Source organism: Crotalus tigris, unplaced genomic scaffold (assembly GCF_016545835.1).
Source record: "Crotalus tigris isolate CLP2741 ecotype Arizona unplaced genomic scaffold, ASM1654583v1 scf7180000017588.1960692, whole genome shotgun sequence".
Lineage (NCBI taxonomy): Eukaryota > Metazoa > Chordata > Lepidosauria > Squamata > Viperidae > Crotalus > Crotalus tigris.
In genome coordinates, this window is record NW_024096494.1 from 1,735,765 (window position 1) to 1,759,392 (window position 23,628).

The 23,628-nt window shown below is 38.0% G+C and overlaps 1 protein-coding gene across 2 annotated transcripts; it reads right to left on the reverse strand.

The window, feature by feature from the left end:
• Window positions 1-526: 526 nt before the first annotated feature.
• On the reverse strand, window positions 527-22,548 carry LOC120316668 (protein mono-ADP-ribosyltransferase PARP12-like). 2 transcript variants are annotated; one of them, XM_039362493.1, is made up of 12 exons: window positions 22,160-22,548; window positions 20,402-20,537; window positions 18,876-19,140; window positions 16,053-16,145; window positions 15,140-15,263; window positions 13,143-13,341; window positions 10,999-11,119; window positions 8,783-8,879; window positions 7,965-8,046; window positions 6,250-6,380; window positions 3,048-3,199; window positions 527-2,418 (listed from the first exon to the last, which is right to left on the reverse strand). In XM_039362493.1, exons 1-12 carry the CDS (start codon window positions 22,471-22,473, stop codon window positions 2,159-2,161), a joined length of 1,974 nt encoding a protein of 657 aa, XP_039218427.1. In that variant the 5' UTR covers window positions 22,474-22,548; the 3' UTR covers window positions 527-2,158. The 2 variants fall into 2 exon arrangements, with proteins under 2 accessions (XP_039218427.1, XP_039218435.1); XM_039362501.1 differs by having other exon boundaries at window positions 7,965-8,043; window positions 22,160-22,543.
• Between the last annotated feature and the right edge of the window lie 1,080 nt (window positions 22,549-23,628).

The following is a 23,628-nucleotide window of genomic DNA, read 5'->3' on the forward strand; positions in this document are numbered from 1 at the left end:
GTTGTTACCTCATAATGCTCTTATTTATCTGCAAAATTTCCACAGCTAGTAAGATTTCGAGACTTCACTTTTGAAATGAGCCCGTCTTGATTTGGTACAGTGCTGAAACTTCCAACTTACATAACCATTAAAACTTTTTTTAAAACTCCTTGGTGGCTTTTAAACCACAGACAGTGATTTCTTTATATTATTTGTTATAAGGCATCTATCTTGAGATTTTAGTAAACAATAAAGCAAAATTAACTACATGTAAACTTTATAGCATCAACCTATAACAGTGGTGGCGAATCTATGGCACGGGTGCCAGAGGCGGCACTCAGAGCCCTCTCTGTGGGCACGCGCGCCATTGCCCCAGTCCTAGGCCTTCAGCTGGGTTTTATAAAAGCTTTTCGCTTTAGGCCTCTGCTGCCATGTGTAAAAAAAAAGGGGGGGGGGTTCAATCAGTCAGTCAATTTCAACTTCTCGCGAGGAAAAATAATATCTTGCAAAGTTGGAATTGATTGATTAAACTTTTTAGTCTCACCCAGTCTCACCCTTTACCACCGCAGCCACGCCCACCCAATGGGCCACCCGGCACCCGACGATGCATAAGTGGGTTTGGGGTTGCAGTTTGGGCACTTGGTCTCTAAAAGGTTCGCCATCACTGACCTATAATTTATACTTAGAGAAAGCAGATATGTTGGGAAGAATGATTCCTTAAGGTAAAATCAGATATTTATCTGAAGCACAAAAACCAGAAAGAGCTTTACAGCTGTATCTAGATATGGTTTGCTCCAAGAATTTCATTACATATCTGTAATTCAGTAAAGGACCCATTCAACTACATTCATCATATTCTCACTAAAGGGCTGTATCCAGAAGTTTCAGTAGCACGTGATGAAGTCACCACAGCCAACTATATATCCATTGAGATGCAAAAAAATGATATTATCTAATACAACCAAACAAGACTTCTTTTGCTAAAGTTTATTTAAACAGATGGCAAGTTCTTAAGCAACATTTACCAACATATATTCAAAATCTAAAATTTTAAGAAGTTGGTCTCTAGTGACTGGAAATGTAAGGAGAATTTTTTTTGTATCATTATATGCAATGATATATCACTTTATCAAAGAGGAAGCACAAAAGTTAGCAAAGGAAATCAGAGAAAAATGCTATAATAGCATTCCTCGATGTTTTACAGCTGATTAGGGCTGTAATTCCATGCTGAGAGAATATTCTGGAGTCATATTTCAAAAGTTTTAAAAAAGACTACAAAAGACATTTAAAAAGTACTTACTTCTAGAACTTAAATAGAAGTCAAGAGTTATATGATTCATATGGAGCTTTAAGATGTACAGATAAGGTAATCTGAACTGAAGGTTTGTCTCTACCCTCATGCCCTTAGAAAGACAGAACAGCCATTTAATAGTTTAATACTAAAATATTAAAATATACTGTAAAAACAGTAGAACAATTTCAAATAGAACCTTAGAGATTATTAAAATCAGTGTTTCTTCATGTGGGCACTTGTGACTTTATCTGGTATTTATAAATATCCAGTGCTTCAGATTTAAGATTGTAAAATTGTTTCAGAACAAGTGTGAGGATACCATATCTACGGGAAAAGGCACATGTAGATAATACACTGCCTTATGTACATATAGTGTGTGTGTGCATGCTGTCCCAAAGCACTTTTTCAAACCACTCCAATCCCCTACGGCAATTAATGCAAAGGGGATGGTGGTGATGGTGATGTTACTATTTAAGGCTAAGGATTATGGGTGTGGCTCCCCTAGGAAAACCTAGTCAATAAGTAATTTCAGATTCAACTGATTAAATTTCCTCATCGAATACAAAAGAATGATCCTGGATTTTACATGATATACAGCTATCAGAACAAGTATAAACAAAGCAAAATTATTCCTCCTTGAGAAAGGAATAACATCTCTTCTACAAAAAAGCACTTAACGTTAAAAATTAAGTCTGCTTTTTACATTTAGGATGCCCAATTGCACGGGGAGGAAAAGAGGATATTTTTTTAATCTATTAAAAACTTGTTTAAAAATCAATCAACAAAATGCTGATACTGTTAACATGACTAAGGTCTTCAATAGTCATCCAGAAAGTAGCTCATTTAGCAGTGCATTAAACAGGAATACGTGGTCTACCCCCAAATTTAATTTTTGTATTCAATCAGGTATTCTGGATAAATCTGGTGCTTCTCAAAAATGACAAAAATGGATGGATTCAGGAGACTGTTCACGCAGCTGTTATAGAAAAGATTGCTCTGGTTATTTTTGGCGGGAGGGCGGAGATAGGAAGAACAGCCGTTTGTAAAATCTCCCACCAATACTTTGGCGAGAAACATGATCTTGATAGAAGAATTGACTCCACTGTAGTTATCAGAATATGCAGCATCCCTTGCAAAGTAACTTCCTATAAAGAAGAAAGACATAAAGCAAAAGAGGCCACTCTACAAATTCAACAGGTGGATATAGTGTATTTAGTGGTTTTAATGCCAAACAAGGACTGGGAAGACCAAAATTCAAATCCATACTGGTTTGGACCAGTCCCTACATCTCAACTCCATCCACCTTGATGAGGATAAAACTGGAGAAAAAGATGATGTGTGCCAGCCTAACCTCCTGGTACCAGGATATAAATGCAGCAAATAAATCTAATATTAAATTTTGAAATCATTTATGTTCTTAAGCGGGGCCAGACCCGCCCCAAAACAGCTGGATCAGCATAATTCAAAGAAGGAACTGAACCTTCCACACTTTGAATGATAGGTTTTACACATACTGTATCTAGGGCAGAGGGTTTTTTCTGCTAAATATTTTACTACAACCTTTTTTAACTAGATGCCCTTCAGATATGTTAAATGTCAACATACATTATTTCCAACCAATGTTATCATTGAAGACAGGTATTAGAACCCAATTCAACAACATCTGGATGGTCAGAATTCCCCATCCACTTTCAGTCCAAATAGATGGTATAGAAGTATAGGAAGTGTATCAACTTCAATTAAATTATTGCGCACAAAACACAATAAAAGTTACCTTTGCCATAAGCCGTACCATGAACACCACAGATCCTCCAATCAAAATTCTGCTGGCAGATAGCATCAACATGGTTTTTACTTGTTCCATGAAACAGAGACCTTTCATCTACATCCTTTCCCCCATTTGCCTTCTTCATTTGCTCTTTCTGCCTATAAACATGAAAAAAAATGACACAAATATGATCATGGAAAAATAAAATAGGAACTGGCAAGGGGATACTTGATACTAAGTATCCTATCCTAGATACTGAAGTCTCTTAATCCGTGTTGCTCAACCTCAGCACCTTTTAAGATACATGAACTTCAACTCCCAGTCAGCATAGCCAGCTAGGAAATCCTGGGAACTGAAGTTCACACATCTTAGAGCTTCTGAGATTTAGAAACATTGCTGTTAATGATATCTTGTTCTAGTGGATGGTAGACTCCATAAGAGAAGCTGGGTTCTTCACTTATGTGGCGGCATCTGTGGCTTGCAATGTCTCAGTACATATAGTCTTTAGAATTGAGACGTCAGGAGCTAAATTACTGAAAGAGTAGAGTTTTCTATTTTGCATATTCTGATCATCTTCCTAGTCAGACTTAGCCGCCTCCAACATTTTGCTAGCCAAATGTATTTGAACCCTACCCAAAGAGCTGAGCCATGCTTACTGAGATTAAGCTAATACTCAAGAGATTGGGAGCATGTGGATCCCACCTAGTGTCTACTAGTTTTTAGGTGCTAAAAGGTCTGCTAATTCTGGAAGCTTTTTCATTTTGTTTTGGCTTTTTTATACGTTGTCTATTAATGATCAAAAGACAAGTTAAGAGATATTTAACTAGTCAATCAAATGTATTTTACTAAAACCCAATAGGGAACTATTACAGCTGAAAAACATTCTGCAAATACTGTACATATCTTATTTCTTTGTAAGTTTTCATGATTTAATTCTTCCTCCCATAATTAATTGCCTCAAGTTACAGAATTAAGTGAGGAGAAATTTGTAATGGAAAAACTGCTGTTTCAATGTCCTGCTCCTCTTTTTAAAATGACTCCTCCTTGGCACTAGTCTTTCCTTTTAATTTTCCCTTCCACTACAAAAATGTTTCATTCTCTTTGTACTCCAGGAGTTACATGGGAGATCAAGACAATCTGACTAACAAATCAAAAAGAGCTCCTTCCAGGCCACTCTGCATATACCTTTTTCCTGCCCATACACAGATAGTGTGACAGGAAGACCAGAACAGCTTTCTATTTGGACTAGAAAGATCCACAAAGATACTATTTCCATGAAATATTGATGGGGGAATATTGCTACATCATGCTAGGGTAAAATAAAGAAAGCTATATATTCTACCATTTGTTTTCCAATGTATCAAACAAAAAAGGGTGCGAAGGAGACATTGAAACTCAGAACATACAATTTATTTTCTCAGTGATTATTGTTTCCATAAAATTCTGAAAACTGAAGTTGAATCAAATATTTTTATATGTTAGCTTGGTTTCTGATTTGAAGTGTTTCCAAACCCAGACCTGCTCCCTTCACATCTTACCTCCTTTATGCATAATTTACAAAGGAAGGTTTTGTTCAGAAAATATCTTTAAAGAAAAATGTCTTCCCTCCAAGTCTTCAATATGTACCCTGGCAGGCTCCTTCTCTGCTTACAGAGCTCTTTTTCTCTCTACTTGCAACAAGTAGTAGACCCATGTATTGTTCTCCTTAATCTAAGTCAGTGTTTTTCAACTCAAGATGTATGAACATTAACTCCCACATGTCTATGGAGATTCACAATCATCCAGATCCCAAAGGTGCTTTTGAAAAAACAGCTAGACTTTCTTGTTTTTTTCTGTGAAGATGTCATCCAAGAAACTTCTTCAGTTCTTTAACTTCCACAATTTTCTAGGAGTTGAAGTCCAGGCATTGCCAAGATTGTGAAACGTTGTTCTAAGCTAACATCGCCAAGTCTTCCTTAGCCATGATAATGGATTCCTCATTTTACAACTAACAAATGGATTTTCCACTTAGGTCCAATCAGCCAGGGCTTTTCAACCAGTGGTACGGGTACCACCTGTGGTACATTGGCACCTGGCAGGTGGTACGTGACCATCCTAGAAAAGTGGTAGCGGGGGAGGGGAATGAGCTAAACCAGTAGCAGCACTGCACAAGCCTGAGCGAGAGATGGCTGCAGCTGCAGGGCTGTCAGGGGTCAGTGGAAGCACCAGGACCAGCGCTTCTTTGGGGCTGTCAGGACTCAGTGGAAGCGCCAGGATCAGCGCCAGGCTCCAGCTGGAGCTCGGCGCTGATCCTGGCGCTTCTGCTAAGCCCAGAAGAAGCACCAATCAGCTGGAATGTTGCAGAATCTCCAGGGTCTTGTGATTTACATTTAGATGCTTGGCAACTCATTCACATTTATGATGGTCACAGTGTTCCATGTGAAGTGACCAAAACCTGCTGCAATCACCCAGCAGATGGGGGGAATAAAAACCAAACACCCCCCATCCCACCCCCGTGCCAATCCTCAACAGAAATGCTCACAACAATGAAAACCTCGGACAGGAGGAAGAGCGCCACCAGGTGGGCAAGCAGGTCTCTTACTCAGCTGTGGCTGGGGGGGGCACTTTTTTAAGTGCCATTGTAACTTCATTAAGTCATTAAGCAAACTGTTGTAAGTTGAGGACGACCTGTACTTCATCACTTTTTTCTCTTTTGGGGGGGGGGGAAAACTTTATCAAGTTTTTGACACCTTGCTAGGCGACTGGTGGTACTCGGATGTTGCCATATCCTAAAAGTGGTACAATGGGTGAAAAGGTTGAAAAACCCTGCAATAAGCAACATTTGTACTATGATAAAGGAAAGCTTTTACATTACTGGGGAAAAGAAATGTCAAAGAAAATGAACATTCTGCCATATAAAAGGAACTCTATTTATATTCCAGGAACTTAAGATAACCACTATACATGAAGACAGAAGCTCTCAACCAGATAATGAGCTAGGTGCCCATCAGAGAGTAGCCCCCAAAGAGTAAGAGTTAAATTCTCTGCTCCCTGGAAATACAACCATGATCAACCCTCAATACTTTGAATTTAAATAACACTGAGAAATTCTTCCAAGAAAGCATTCTCCTTTAATCCAGCATTCTGCTATGCAACAGAAACATGAAGCTTTTGAAAAAAATCAATTTCAGAGAAGCCAATGACAACAATGGAGCCGGTTTGCACGTACCACTGATAAACTTCCCAAAGAGACACATTCTGGATTCTTTTGATGGTCAATATTGTGGCCTTGGGCAGTGTGCGCTGAAAATTAGTCTGGACTTTTATGTACTCACTGGAGGATAGAAGGAGGTTGATCAGCTGCAAAGGGGAAAAAAGGTTATAAACATGGGTCTCAAATATGGGAGGGAAATTTATCTGCCCTAACTTACCAAGCAAAACAAGTCACAGATTCGTTAAGCATTCACTGATCAGGAGAGATGAGATAGAAAAGACTTAGATCTATGTGTTGAATCATCTTCATACTCTTTGAGTATACTTCCCAAGGATGATCAAATTAGGACTATGAGCCATCCTGCATATTCCTCTTACAATGGTATTTTTAATCAGTGTCAATATTTAATCCTGATGCTGAATAGCACTTCAAATAGCAAGAAGAAAATCTCTGTCTGGTTCAAGAAGTTAAAAGATCTGAACTCTCAGAGAATTGAGAATTTCCTTTCTCTGTCTATTGACTATCTAGTAGAAAAATCACATAAATTTTCTAACAAGTTCTTGCTTCTTAAGGGCTTAGCAATTGCTGTCTAACTGAAGTTATAGAACAGTAGTTCTCAACCTTTTTAATGCCGCGACCCCCAACCGGTCGTAAGTTGAGGACTACTCAACCAGTCGTAAGTCGAGGACTACTCAACTGGTGCAGCACCGTTGCATGGTGGGCAATGGGCTCAGCAGGGCAGAGACAGCCTGGACAATTCCTATTGGCTTTTGAAAGCCAATAGAATTAGACTCTATTCAAGAGAGTCTATTCTATTGACTTTCAAAAGCCAATAGAATAAAAGAGAGTAGCACAGCTAAGGAAAAGGGGAAAAAAATGGCGGACTGCGTTGTTTGGCGACCCCCGTGAAATGGTCCCGACCCACATGTTGAGAACCACTGTTATAGAACATCTGATCCAGCTTGCGCCTATTCTGAGTTCTCCCAGTGTTGCTTATTTCATGGTTAATTGCCTTATATAGGACTCTCACTTCAGTTTCAATCTAACATCAACCCCATGATATTGATTGGGCCAGAAATCAAGTAGATTGGCCTCAAATCATTCAGTAAGCATCCTTCCCAAATGAATGAGCCTTTAGCCTCAGTCTTTCCAGCACAGTATATTGACTCTTAATTCTGACCTTAGCCACCAATTTCATTCCTTGTTCTCTGTAACCTACTTATCATCAAGCTACCTTACTTCCTTATTTTATAGAGATGGAAATTGCAGAAGAAGAATTAATTGAAAAAGTAAAGCCACCATTGTTAACGTTACTGGATATGACTTTTGTTGCCGATATGAAATTTTCCATTGCTGGTATTTATTGGACTGTTAATTTATATTTTATTAGAGTACACTCTCTCATACACCTTCACACAGAGGAAGAGGTAGAATAAAAACTTCTTACTTCCTCAAAACATGTATCAAGGAACTCAAACAAAACATTTAAAATAAAGGATTATGAAAATCTGAATAATGATCGGCTATAAAACCAGAGCTTGCCAAGGATGAAACACCAGCATTTGCATTCCAGAAGAATAGCCATTTGTCTATTTGTTATGATACCACTATGCACAGCGCCTGACTTAAAACACAAACACACACACAGACAGACACACGTTATGTAACATTCTGACTCGAATGACTGCCCTAGGAATACAGAACCATCTACCTAGTTTAGTGAAACCTACCTTGTATCCCAGTTCTGGTAAAGCTGATTGGTCCCAGTGAGGTGGAATGTGTGTAGCACTTTCCTTTGATTGCTTTGTTCTGCTTGTAAATAAAAAGATTGCAGAATTAACCGACACTCTCTTATATATAATGCAAAGAAAAAAAATTGACCATCAAGCAAAGTCAAAGAATTCTGATTCAGACTGCGACTTTGAAGCGAGTGTTAAGAACACCTATAAGTTGAATGAAGGAGGGGAAATTGAAGCAACCAGCAATACTTTGAGTGATGTGTAAGTGAACTTCTCCCCTTATTCTTGGTCTTCATTGAGAACACTTAGTTTGATCCCCACACAAAATACACATTAAAAAAACCAGGCAAAACTTTGATCACACCATCTAGACTGCCATCTAGAACTTTTTTTAACCACATCCGGTGGATATCCTTGAATTCCAGTATCTATTATTCAACTTTAACCTCTATACTAGGGCTCTCTTCAGGACATGCAGATAGCAGTTGCATCATATAATAGTCATTTTGGTTCTCTCTTTTTTTGCCTTATACTGGCCTTCCTCAAGCTTCTGCCCCCCGTCCAATTTCCATAGAATTTATAACTTGCTAGGAATTTTACTGGTGTTGGACCAGTATCTCTGACAGAAAACAGATTAGGGAAATCAATCAGGATGATTTGCAAAATGTACCACTCTGGGCTGATGGAATCCCAAGGAAAAACAGAATGTTCTGGAGATCTAGACACATACATAAGCACATATATACTTTCCAAATTACAAATCAAATTATCACGTTTCCCCCCCTCACACACATATCCTAGTTACCCACCTGCTTTTCTTTTTCTCCACTTCTTCTGTAGACACAAACTTAGGCCGTCTACAAACACTTCTTTCCGTCTGATATTTTAGGTTTCTCTGTTTCATGGCTGAAAAATGCCACATATATATCCCTCAAAACATTGAATTGTGTCTTAAGAATGAAAACAAAGTCTGTCTAGGACCTAGCAGGATTCTAAGAAGGTCAAACATTAGGCAGAACAAAACTTGTCCTTATCTAGACCAGATAATGAGCAATACAATAATGGCTGCTACTATCTTTTTTTAACCACTGACATCAATCTGCCAAAGAGTCCCATTTTTGTTCTCTAGCTTCTTTTGGAATTCTTACATGTTATATGTTTTGTAGGCATCCTTCTGCCTACAAAATATCAAATGTTCTTTTGGCCCCAAAGATTGTTTATCCAAGGCATGTTAAACCCTCTTCTGCCCACAGATCTGACCTACCAAGTTTCCAATTTCATTTTTAATTGAAAATTGGTGCAAATAAAAATCTATTCTTAAAATCAAGTGGAAAGTCATGGTGACCTAGCCTTATTACTTATCTGAAAACTCCTTACTATATTCAAAAATCTCTTTTATTAACTAAAACATTAAAAGGCCCACGTTTACTTATTCCCTTTCTTTTTTTTTATTGAAAATTTTTTAAAATTTTACAGAAAAGTTCCCTTCCCCAAACCCTCCCAACCCACCCCAACCTTCCCCCAACCTTCCCAGAGCTGAATACAGGCTTAGTTAAAATTTAAAAGAAAAAATTTTAAACACAAATAAACCATATACAAATTTAGTTACAATAATTAAACAAATTATGAAAAACTTTAACACCAATATTTAGAAAGCAGAAAGAGAAAAAAAAGAAACAAGAAAAAAAAAGAAAAAAGAAAAAAAATTTAAAAAAGAAAAGAATATCTAAAAAGATATCTTAAACTTTAAATATAAATTATTCAAAAACTAAATAATATTTTTTATATCATACTTATATTGCATAAAATTTATCCATCTTTTCCATACCAAAAAGTACTTCTCTTGCGATTGATCTTTCAAGAAAGCCGAAATCTTTGCCATCTCCGCTAAGTAAGAAACTTTAAAAAACCATTCTTGCAAAGTGGGCAAAGGTTCCTTCTTCCAACATTGCCCTACTAACAACCTAGCCGCTGTAATTAAATTTAACATTAACTTATTCCCTTTCTTATACAACCATGATTCCAAATTATATTAATGCTTTAAAGATCAAAGTTATTTGTCAAGCAAAACCACTCAATCAGAAATCCACAGAACTCCCTTGTTTAGGAGTTACAAGCTTGGATGCTGTTATCCACGAACTTGGGCCTAGAAAATGATCAAAAACAGTTGAACCTGATTAACAGAGATGTACAATTCACCAGCAATTTACACTGATTTGACAGATTCTACAGTGGTTTTTGGGGACTTTACAAAATAGCTTTCAACCTTAATCAGCTATGTTTAAGCCAGGTGCATAGTCATTCAATCACAGCCAGCACCTTTGTGACGAAGACAAATTGCCTTCTATCACAAGGTAATCTTACTCAATTTTACTACTAAACTGGGGGCAATTTGAGCATATCTTAGAGGTAATGAGTAAGGGTAAGGATCTCGGGTGGCACAGTATTTGAATGTGGTATTGCAGGCTAATTCTGCCAATAGCCTGGAGTTTGATCCTAACGGGGCTCAAGGTTGACTCAGCCTTCCATCCTTCTGATGTCAGTAAAATAAGAACCCAAATTGATAGGGGTAATATGCAAATAATTCTGACTTTGTGAATCTCCCAGAGAGTACTGTAAAGCACTATGATACAGTATAAAAGTCTAAGCGCTATTGCTAATGGAGCAATTTATAATTGCTTGTTTGAAGTTCAGGACAGCCACTGCCACAATACTTGTATAAAACAGGGGAGTCTGGAGGGTTTTTTTTTTGTGATGTATAATAATACTGTATTAGGTATCCTAAGCCCAGGAAAAGGGCATTGGGGAAACAGTTTAAGAACCACCAACTTAATATGATAACTTAATTATATCCAAGTTTAATAATACAAAAATTATTTGCTTGATTTCTAATCAGACGGAGAATTCTTCCTAATAGACAATATTAGGCTAAAGGAACTAAATATTGTGGCCAAGGCAGATCAACATTGATTTTTATCTGGTGATATTTCCAAACAACTCAGCTGATACAAGAGGGAAAACACACCTTTAAAATCAATCTCATAATTCTGTGTCCCAGCTGAGAACTTGAGTGTCGTAAATGCTTCAGACTGGTAGGCTTTCTCCAAGTCAAAGCTGGATATAGTAGCAGCAGCATGATGATCATCCTGGTACCACAGAACCAAACAAAAGCATTTGCACATCACTCCAGAAAAATCTAGGTTCTTTGAATTTGGATTTTCTTAAGAATTAGAATGACTTATCTATATCTAGACTGTTTAAGGCGGCTTCAAATTTATGTTGGAAATGCTGAAAACATGACGGGTCATTTTATTGGTGGAGTTGTAAAAAAGGCAGAATATTTGGGGTTCAGATTTATTAACTTTATTAATATAAAAACTTTTCCGGTTCAACTGAAACCAGAAAAAAACTTCTGTGACTAATGGATAGACAATTTGAAAAGTCTTATGAAAGATTGTTTTTGTATATGGTAATTGCAGTGAGATTATATGCAAAAAGACTCTGGAATACCCATAATGGAGGAATAGTTGGTGAAAATAACAGAATTTGCAGAAATGGTAAAATTGACTTATTTAATTAGGAAAAAGACAACAACTGTATTCATAAGTGACTGGAAGCCCTTTATGGACTTTTTGTTGAAAACAGGAAAAAATAATCTGTGATTTATGAGTTTGCCAATTGGAAAGAGCAGCTTTGGAAAGAAGGAAGCCAAGATATAACTATAGAGAGAAGTGATGCACATGAGGGTGGCCACATTGTTCCTGGAGGAGAATCTAAATCAATTGTCAGTCTGCATAATGTATTTGCTGCTTAGTCCCAGCTCTACTTCTCTTTTGCAAGTAACAATCAGTGCAAGGGGTTGCCCCATTTTCTTCTCAATGCTGGAGGTGAAATCTACTCTTCCTGAACCTTCAATCCTTCCTCCATGAAAGAATAGAGAGCTATAGACTGAACAGAAACTTTCTTCCCTGGAAGAGAAAGAAATCTTAAGCCCTGTCTCCTAATTAGAAGTGGTCGAGCCTTTCTTCTGGCTTCAATAAACAAGAATTAACAAATGAGACCAGCTACTGAGAAGCAGTTTTACCAGCTACCCATTTATTTCTAGCATTGTCCAGACTGAAATTTAACAGCCAGAGATTTTGGATCCATGTCTATTTTCGCATGTACCAACCAGCATATTTTAATTACAGACGTGATGGCCTTTCTTCTGATGCTCCAAATATTGCATACCATTTGTATCATCAGGCTTTCCTGATACCCATAATTTATTAGAATATTTATTCTAAAATGAAATTAAACTCAGCGTGTTCCCTCTTGCAGTAAACACCAACCTGTGATAGAATTTCATTTTTATTGGCTGCTTTACTAAAGTTTATGAGTGTTGAAGTCTGTTCCCTTATCTTCCCAACACCTTTTCGTTTGGTGTTTTAAAAAACTTTGATATTGATTTTATTCTGTTCTCGTTATAAAAGTTTGCATTTTGTACTGCTGTGTCTTAATTTCACTACTTTTCTGTTTAGGAAACAAAGTTACAACCACAATGGGGACCAGAATTTCCATTGCTAATAAGCAAGATGGTTGTTGAGTGAGTTGCACCTGATTTTATGATCTTTTTTTGACACAATTGTTAAGCAAGTCACCACAATCCAATTTCCCCCAATTAACTATGCTTGTTGGAAGTTGGCTGGGAAGATCTCAAATGGCGATCTTATGGCCCCAGGATGCTGCAACTATTCTAAATAGATGTCAGTTGCCAAGTGCCCAAATTATCATCCCATGATGATGGGGATGCTGCAATAATTGTAAGCATGAGGACCAATCAAATATGTTGTAACTCTGAATGGATACTAAATGAATGGTTGTGCAGTAAGTCAAGGACCACCTGTAACTAATCTAGGTGCTGCTTTTACACAGATCTATTCTGATTCATTTTATGAAGGACCAGGTAGGATATTTATATGTTGCATTAATTTAGTAGTAAAAGAGGAAGGTCAACTGGATTATTATTAAAGGTATCAAACTTATTAGGATACTACACAGCTGTGTTTCTCTGGCTGGCTGGGGAGGAAACTCTGGGAGTTGAAGTCCACTCATCTTAAACTTGCTAAAGTTGAGAAACCTTCTATACAGCATACAGAAGATGACAGCATGATGACAAGGTTTACTTACTTGCTTTCCGTATTCGATCCATAGATTGTACTCATCCTTCCAGTACCAGATCCAATCTGTTGTAAGAATATAGTATGGAGGCTTGGTCACTGAAGATGCTGTGGAAAGCCGTCTAATTTTAGCAGAGCCCCATGTCATACTGGAGAAATTGATAGATTGCATGAATAAAGACTGTTCCGGTCCTCCGAAATGGAATATACTGTGGAACAATGGGATTTTAAAAAGTTATAACTTTTTTTAAAAAAAGGATTGTTCTATCTTCTATTTCAGTGATGGTGAGCTATGGCATGCCTTCAAAAGTGATATACCACAACATTTTGGATGGCACACCAGCGTTCACCAATATCCAATGCTAAGAGCAACAGTTCAGGATGGTCTAGATTTGGGGGGGGGGGAGATAGACAATTGTTTTTTGTGTGTGTGTTTGTATGTAACATGCCAACAGAGTCAAGTTACCATTTCCTGAATTTTTGGCATGCTGAGTCCAAAAGATTCACTATCGCTGTTCTATTTTAATGGTCCTTTTATAAAAACTAGAAAAATATATTAGAACAGTGAGAAGTATTTTCTGCATGGAAAGAAAACTTTTAGCTTTCAATCCTTTACAACAGTGACTGTATCACATTTCTTATGTTAAATTTCTAAGGGTAATGAAGCTAATTTAGGACAAGAATGCTTTCACTCAAAATAAGCTTTACCCAGGAGCACAATCCCAAAAACAAATCTAATGAAATCTTTTTTATCTAGGAAAAAGATGGACAGCTTTCAAAAATAAAGCTGCTAAAGAAGAAATCCAAAGGAATACAAAGTTTAATTGAAACAATTATTCCTTGAACATGTCACCAAAAAACAAGTTTTTTTAAAAAAAAGGAAAAATTATTTATAAAATGCACTGTTTTAACATAAAGTGTTTCACCACTACAGCAGTCACTAAGCATATGACCTTATTCAGAACCTCATTGTAAAGCCAGAATAATAAGTAGCTGGTATTATAGTCATAAAAGAGACCATATCTATGATACCTAAGCAAGAAGCAACTGAAAGGCTTGTATCATTTTTTATATTTATAAGCTATATTAACTTATTTTATATTCCATTTCAGTGGTACAGCTTTAAGTGCTAAAATTCTCAAACCTTGGATAGAACCAGGTTAATAGTAAGTACTCTTATTAGTATTAGGCTTTTTTTTTTAATCAAATGTTTGAAAATCTCCCCTTCCATTATTTTCATTCTTCCATCTTTTCAAATTCAAAAAAAAGAGAAAGGAGAAATTCAGTCTCATTGATAAAACTCAAAAATAAATTTGCACTGATTTCATCAAGATCTTAAGTGTAACTTATATGAGTCTAAAAGTTGAATTATCTGAAGCACATAATCCACTTTCAGATTCTATTTACAGTAAATACATAGCAGCCCAATCCCGATTATGATCTGCATATGGAAAGAGAGAAACCTTCGTTTTCCCCAAGATTCTTTAATATATTCCTGAGCAAATATAATGAAACTCTACTGGAGAGGAACATTTTGCAAATAAAGAAGCTTGAGAGGAAAGATTTAGCTTTTCTCACCCACTTGTACCCTAATTATGGTGCATTTACAGTAAATGTAAATCCAGAAACAGAGTAGCACAATATGGGATTTATGTATGATCAGAGTTTTCAAGAATTGCACATTTTGATTATATGATTTATGCCAGTTGGAAGTCAGAGAGAGAAGGCAATGGCAAAAACACTTCCAAAAATGTTGCCAAGAAAACTGCATGGATTATGTCCAGGCATTCATCAAGAATCAAAACACTACACACTACTAATTTACACAGGAAGCCTATATTATAATATTACATGTCACTTCTACATATTACGATAATAGGCAAACCATTAAAAAACAGATAAACGTGTATTAAAATATTTAAAGTAGAAAAAGATAGCAAAATAGTATCAATACAGTTTAAGTCAAACAAAAACATGTTATAAGAACAATTATTATTATATTTATACCTTTCATTGCCTGGGTCACAGTAGGCTTTTTCAATTTTCTTCATATTGTCCATATCTTTCCACAAAGCACGATCTAAAACTTGCCATCTATATGGCAAATTGTAGTGAATTCGGGTACACTTATCTAAATAAACAAACCCATATTATATTGCATTATATTCATGAACCATTAAGATACTTTTCAAGAGAAATGCTAGGGAATTTGTACTGATGAAAATGCCAGGGATTCAGGGTGGTGAGCCCCTTGCAAATGTTCCATTTTTAGACCTTTTATTTTCTCTTTTGCACATACTTGTATACAGTACATCTGCTGCATATTAATTGCTTGGTTTTAGTACATATCAGAAATCATTAAAGGTATTATAGATCGGACCTCAAGTTTCTAAGAGAGCTACAAAATGAGCTACAAAGAAAAGAACCAAAAGCCCTCATAATTCTTTGCTGAATAATTAGTTCAGATCTTTGCAGCCTAAATAAGGTAGATCTAGTTCTTATTCATTCTCATGTAAGTCATAATAGCAAGATGACAACCTTACTTTTCCCAAATGTGAAATTAATACCTTTTTTTTCTTCTATTGAAAGCACTGTACTAGTGGGTGGAGTTAAAGAAGTCTTGTGGTCTACAGCTAAGCTGTTCTGAAATGAAGCAAAAGGTCAATTTTGTGGTATCTGAAAATACCCAAACCCAAGACCAGATTGACAAGGGATTTTTCTGAATGGTGGTAGTCTCCATACAGATAGAGACAAAGAGCCATCAATCCAGAGATTCTTTATTTTGGATTTCTGTACTGAACAAGGATTGGATTCAGCCTAAATGATCTAACTCCACGATTCTAAGGATATGGTGAGAAATAGTAGCATTCACATATCAAAAACAGGGAACTCTTGACCCAACTGGTTTTAGCCCACTTACCTTGAAAGCTACAACTTTTCCTAATGTGGTACAAGCAAATCATATCTGATTCATCAATGTCTGTGGTGGACACTACTTGGTTTTCTTTTCTCTCTAAGGAAAAATGAAGTATATATTTTGACTCAAGACGACAAAAGTATGATTTTAACTTCCTCCAATTCTCCTGATCTCCCTCAAGGGAAGAAATAAGTACTCAGATCACCTCTAGAATTACAAAGACAGGTAGAAGTTGTGGGTAAAAGGCTATGGGTGGGAGCATGACTTCAAAGAGGATTTCTTGATTTCATGAAGACTCCATAAGAAGAGAGCTCTGTTAGTCTAGGGTGGCAAAATAAGAGGAGTTCAAAGCACCTTTTCGATAAACGTATTATCTAACAGGCACAAAAAACTTTTGTGAGCTGCACCCCCTTTGATTCTCTCAGCATTTCAAGACCTAACATTTTTTTAATATCAGTAATAAAAGTACTGTTTCATGCAATATATCCTCTAATCCTTAACTTATAAATTGTTTGCAGCAAGGACAGTTGTGATTCCTCTTTTACAAGCACAAATAATCAAGAGAAATTTGCCTGAAATTATAATGCAGTTTGGTCTTATCTTAGCATGGGATGTGAATCCAGTCCCTTTGGTTCATGTATCATGATGGTTTATCCAATCAACTAGGCCAGTCAGCAAACCATGATTAAAACAAATAATGTGGTAATGAATAAACTATTTTTTCTCTGTAAAATTTTCTTATTGAAAGTTTTAACTATAATAAAAACTAATATAAACTAAAAGAAAAAAGAAAAGAAGTAGCATAAAGGGGAAAAAAAGAAAAACCTAAAAGTCCAGAAAGAAAAAAAGTAGCAGAAATATAGGAAAAAATAAAAGATATAAAGAAGTGGCTTCAGATATTCTTCACAGCAGTTATACTTTTTTAACTACTCACTCTAAAATTATATCTTGGCTCTCTTCATTTTATAATCTATAATCTATCCTATTTAATCATCAAAACCATACATCATAAGGTTTTTTTTTTTAATCAAAAGGCCTATAGGGGTTTCCAGTCACCAATAAAATGTAAATACGGGGGTACCTTCTTACTCAACTGCTTTGGAAATCATCGAACTTGGTACTCAATGCATTTTGATGCAAGGTTTGTCCTGGTACTCGTTTGTTTGGTACTCAACGCATAAGCTAGAACTTGTTGGTGTTGGCTGCCTTGTGACTTACTATATTATTACTTATGGGAAAAAATTGTTTGGTACTCATCATTTGAACTAATTAACGTATTGAGGTACCATGGTACTGTCTTTTGTAGAATAAAACAAATCCATTTAGTGCTTTCATGAATGAACTTCTGAGAATTTCACATGATTGATATGCTCAAAATATTCTATCCACACAGTGAGATAAGGTTTGAATAGAAGAGTTATTGACAACCTTCATCCAGTTTTAATAGGCTTATCAACCTGGGACCCGTTCTCTGAAGACTATGGGAGCATAGTCCCAGAATACTGCTTCCATGAGAATGACAGCGGGATCAGAACTCCCAAGATACTAAACCTATGTCAGCGGCCCCAACCTTTTCAGCACCAGGGACTGGTTCCATGGAGAGAGGTTTTTGCGTTTCCATTTGCACAGATGGAGCTTTGCGAAGTGAGAGGAAGTGAGCAAAAGCGCTCTCTGCTCAAGCACCTTCACTTGTGAATGGAACTTTGCGCACGAGCATAAATGCCCTCCTCTCACACAAGTGCAGCTTTGCATGTGCACGCTTGCCTGCCACTTGATGAGTGGAGCTGCATGCACACACGTGTGCTTGCCCATTACTTGCACAGTCCAGTTTCAAACGGACTGCGACCCAGTATTGACCCATAGCCCACAGGTTGGGGACCCCTACTGTAGCACACCTCTGCCCACAGTATCCCACACATACACTCTTTAGCACACAATGGCTTCCCAGCCATGCTTGTGCAGTACTACTCCACCTGGCAACAGCCACTCCCCTATCTGGCTGCACTTACACCGCATCATAGCACTTTTCCACTCACTGACCTACTTGCAAGCCACCTGGGACTTCCAGATGGCTTCCTCAATGATTTTGTTTATTAGAAGCCATCAGGAAGTCACCAAAAATCCTCATTTAACAACCTGTTATCCTCTCTCAGCAACAGAAATGGAGACTGCTGGAACTACCATTGCTAAGTGATGCAGTCACATTTTGACACATTTTATGACTCCACTCCTTAGCTATAGCAATTCCAGTCCCAATTACCATCCTTAAACAAGGGCTTATAATTTGACTTAAAAAAAGAACAACTGGTAACTGCTGATTAATCATGCAGCAGACAGAAATGAACTTCCCAAATGTTTATATTCCCATAAATTATTTAAAACTCAACTATGCAATCCTAATGGGCAAGTAGCTAAATGCAGTCTATTTAATACTGTTTCCAATGTTATAATTGAAGTTTTTACATCACAGCTGAGAAAGCACAGAACCAACTATATCTTCTCTATTTTCAGAGAGGACCAAGCTGGCCATGTAATGCAAAGTGGACAGATGTAATCTTTGCACACCTCCCTGATAAATAATAGTGATCTTAAAACATCTGGGAGAATGTCAGACTTAAGTCTGAGTTATCCCAATGCAAAGCTCCTTAATCGCAAAGCAGCTAATTGCTATAAAACTAAGCAGAGGTGATTCTGACAGTGCAACCCTCCCAACTTACTGCTTTCCAATTGGCACACCAGGAAAATTACAAATTGTACTCCCAACACAGAGGGCATCAATTTGGAAACGGCTGTTGTATTGTTTTCAAATAGGGTAAAGTATTTTACCTCTGTATTTTGAAGATGTGTTGTTTTTTATGTCATACACATTCCTGTAGATCAATGGAATTTTACTAATCAAAGTTTGGCTCATCCCCCACTTCTCCAGCTTCTCATAACATTCAGGATTAAAAATATCATGAGAGTGTCTGCAGTTACTCCCAAATCTACATTCTCCTTGGAGGTAGTACTGACATATGTGAAGTTTAACACAGATCTTCTTAAAGGTGCATGATCCATAAGGCCCATTTCCTTTGTTGTAATATGGACAGATCTAGCAAAGATAAGAATATTATATGGGTATATTTGAAGCTAATGGATATATTTAGTCTATCTCTAGCCAAGCAAAGATGTAATACACAATTATGCCTAAATGTTCACAAGGAATATGGATTAAAGCATCTCCAGAGAGATTTAGAAATGGAACCAGGAACCATCCTAACTCAAGACTAGTATATAAAATTCTATTCCCACCTATGACCACCAATTGCATTAATAAATCTCTTTCTTCCTAAATGCCCATTCAGACAATTCAATGGTAATTTCCCACTGCCTTATTAAAGGAATCCAACTGCATAAACCATGTCTATTATAAAGTTAGCTATGCTGTACCCTTAATTGGTCTTCATTTATTTGGAAGATTATTATACTCCACTTATCAATAGTGGTTTTGAAAACAAGATTAAACCAAATTAAAAATATTAAGCCCAATAACTGAGACCATTTTGGTTTTGGCTTTGGTTTTCTTTTGGTGCCTTCAAGTCAGCCAACTCCTGACAACTGCCTTGACATGTTCCTGCAATTTTCTTGGCAATTTGGCCACAATGTTTGGCTACTGCCTTCTTCCTAGGGGTGAGAGAAAGTGACTAGCCCAAGGTCAGCCAATTGCTTTGTGGCTAAGGTGAGACTGGAACTCAAGGTCTCCCTATTTCTAGTCTAGTGCCTTAACCACCATACCAAACTGGCTCTCCAAATAGAAATACTGATTTATCACTGGAAAGGCCAGTGATAGTCTCTAAAAGTGCCACTTAATACAGGTAGTCTTTGATTTACAAACATTCATTTACTGACCACTCAAAGTAACAATGGCAGCGAAAGAAGTGACTTATCAGTTTTCAGATTTACAATCAGTTGCAGCAACCCTATGGTCACCTAATCAAAATTAGGATGCCTGGAAAGCACTTCATATTTATGATGGTTGCAGTGTCAACAGGTCACGTGATCATCTTTTGCAACCTTCTGACAAGCAAAGTCAGTGGGGAAGCCAGATTCACTTAACTGTGTTACTAACTTAACAATTTCAGTGATTTTCTTCACAACTGTGGCAAGAAAGGTCAAAAAATGAGGCAAGACTTAATTAACAACTGTCTCACTTTTGGGCTCAATTGTGGTCATAAGTTCAGGACTACCTGTAAAATATGAAATTTTCCCCAACATTGAATTTCTTGGGCAAATTAAAATGGTTCAGGGGGCCACATCTTCAACAACTGAAATTTTATTGCCTATCAAGCATCAATTGTATGTGATAAGCTCACCTCAGGCAGGAGTGAAGGTTCATTCTGAAGCAGCAGTTGACATAATTCATCAGAGTTTAAGATATCTAGACCATGTTCTTTTAGGACAGAGAAGTTGTGGCCTGTATTAATATCATGGATAAACTTGCATGGTTTCCTAAAAGTTTTGAAAATATTAAACATAGTTTGTAACTGTATCCAGATTTAAGTTTTAAACTACACACTGTTCATAGGCATGAGCAGACAGCAGAAAGTGTCACGTAGGCTGATAATGAAAGTTTAGCTGGGTCAGCCCTTGGACTAGGCTAGGGACTTCCTGGGAATTCCAAAGATGGCAATTTAAAATCTAGGAAACAAAAATACCAATAATAATCCTGGAAGAAAGCAATGGCAGACTAGTTCCATTTCATGCTAAGCAATCTGTACAGCTACATCCAAGCAAATTATCAGATGACCTCATATGAAAAATTGGCTTTATTTTTTTCTGGAATTCCAAGGTGCTTTTTAAATTAAACTTAAAAACCGGAGCTTTCGATGTACATGGGACTGCAAGTTTAGGAAGCTTCTTCCAACAAGATTCTGGCTAATAAATGCTTTAGATACATTGTGTTTTAAAATCCTAATTTTGTAATGTCAATAAAGTTTCGGGAGGGGGAAATGAAGGATCTGGTAAAACAGGTGAATGGTGAATGATGGGGGAGTCAACTGAGAAATGCTAATCGGCAGCTTGTTATTAGAGAGCTATTCATTCTGTTCTTACAGTACCTAAGCAGAGAAACACATTGTTTCAAACTGATAAAGAAGCACAACCTTCCACTTCCTTTTCAACTAAGTCTTGAAAAGAGTAAACAGGATGGCCAGAAACAGAGAATTAAGAACAAGACCTTAAAAGTAGCTTCCTTCTGAAAGGTCCCAGGATCTTATAGAACAATGTTTCTCAACCTTGACAATTTTAAGGCATGTGGACTTCAACTCCCAGAATTCCACAGCCTGCATTGCTGGCTGTGGAATTCTGGGAGTTGAAGTCCACATGCCTTAAAATTGTCAAGGTTGAGAAACACTGTTATAGAACAGGGTGCCATTTTCTTTGGAAAACCTGGATTGGAAAGTCCATTTATACGTCTCATTTCGGTGGTACATAAAATTTATCCCAGCTTCACTATTTACAAGTATTGTTGTTGTTAGTTGCGAAGCCGTGTCCGACCCATCGCGACCCCATGGACAACTTTCCTCCAGGCCTTCCTGTCCTCTACCATCTTCTATTTACAAGTATAAAGCCACCAAAGAAAAATATCTGAGGAGGAATCACCCACCGTTTCCCTTCAGACCAAAGACCAGAGTTTGAAATCCTTCCCAAGGGCGCAGCGTCCCTAGGGAAAGTTGCAGGGTTCTTCCTTCCATAAAGAGGATCATAACATTTCTTTTCTAGCCAGGTGGACAAGAGGAGCCTCAGATGCAAAGTTGCCCTCTTCAAAATTCCCCTGAATGAATCTGGAATGAGAATCGCGAACTACCCGGCACCCCCGCCTTCCGCTCTGCCGAAGTTGCCCCTAGAAAATGGCAAATTGTCTCCCAGGCTGGGCGGCTCTAGGACCAATTCCTTTCTCCCGCAATTCCCCGGAGGACATCCGGCCGCCTCCACCGGCAAATCAATTCCTTGGAAAGCAAGATCCGGGTCCCCTCTGCCCTCCCCCCACGGGGTGGTTTCAAGACTGCCCCAGTCCCTCCCGCTCGGAAGCGACCCCCCCTCCTCTTTCCCGGCTGGGGCGACGGGCTCACCTCGAGGCCTCTTGGCGGCACCCCCCGTAGACGAAGTACCGGCAGAGGTGGAGCTGCCGGCAGCCACCGGCGCACTTCCCTGTGCCGTGATCGCGGCACAGCCGCGCCCCAGTAGTAGCCACGACAACACGGTGGTCTTCGCTGCTGGCCGCCGAGGGGGGGTCCTCCCGGATGACCACGATGAATTTCATTTTATCCTGCAGAATCGAGGCCAGGCGCTCCGAATCCAGCCGGACCTTAATCTCGCTGACTTTCATAGAGCCGCCCGCGGCGCACACCCCCCGGAAGATTTCCTTGGCAAATTCCGCGTCCATTCTGGCCTGAGAGTCTCACCCCACCCCTTTCCTCTTCCCCACGAGCCAAGCCCCCCGGACGCTCAATTCCTCGGAATTCCCGCCTCTCAAGAACGCTTGTCCCACCCCCTCAGGTCAGACCCGACTCCGCTCTTCAGCTCTCGCTCCCTCTTTCTCTCTCTCTCTGTCTCTCCGGAGAAATGAAACCGAAAGCAAGAGCTTCCCAATAGAACAAAGTGCGGCTGGGTTGCTAAGCAATGGAGAGATGGGGGAAGTGAAACTTTTACTTCCGAATCGACAAGTCTGAAAGGCCAGAAAAGTAGGCAAGGTTTCGACTCCTCCAGTGCTCTTCATTAGGCGACCAACAAAGCATAAATAGAAATGATCCCAAATTATGCCAGGGATCATGATCTAAGAAGAGAAGAGAATATAGAAGATAGAATAAGATACAATCATAAATCATAAGATACAAACAACAATAAATCATAATATAAAAAGGTAGGTGAGAAAGATGTTATGTGCTCCTGGCTACTTTCCTTCCTGACCAGAGGCAAGCTCGCCTGACCAATAACCACCCAAGACACAGTGAAGGCCTTTTGTTTCGTTTATTGCAATAAACGGGGAGAGAAGCTATCAAAGCTTGGTTCTCTCCAAAGTTTTAATCCAAAATATCTCCTTCTTTTATTCATCCCTATCACCAGCCGCTACATCCCTGCTCTTTCCCCATTGGCTGAGGTAGTATGAGGTTACACTCTTTCTGACCGCCTATACACATTTCCTGATAACATATTAAATCATATTCACATATACAATAAGAATAAGAAAAATTAGACATTTAAATTATTTTAAACTCAGTAGATATTTATGTCCCCATTTTAAACAATAAGTTCTTTTCCTGCTTTTCAATTCAGTGTGCCTTTCCTCTTATCTTATTCAGCTTATTTTCCTATTCTCCAACCTGTCTTTTCCTGGCTAGCCATTTCCTTTTACAAACTATATATATTTTTATGGCTTCTCTTCTTCCTTTCTCAGACCCAACTATTTTTGCCTGTATGGTTTATCTTACTTCCTTTATGTTAACCTTTTCCTGACTCTCACCAATTGTGTTCTTCTATTCATTTAGTTTCCATTGTATTGTAGGTTTAACTGACTCTGAAGATTTATCATATTGATGCA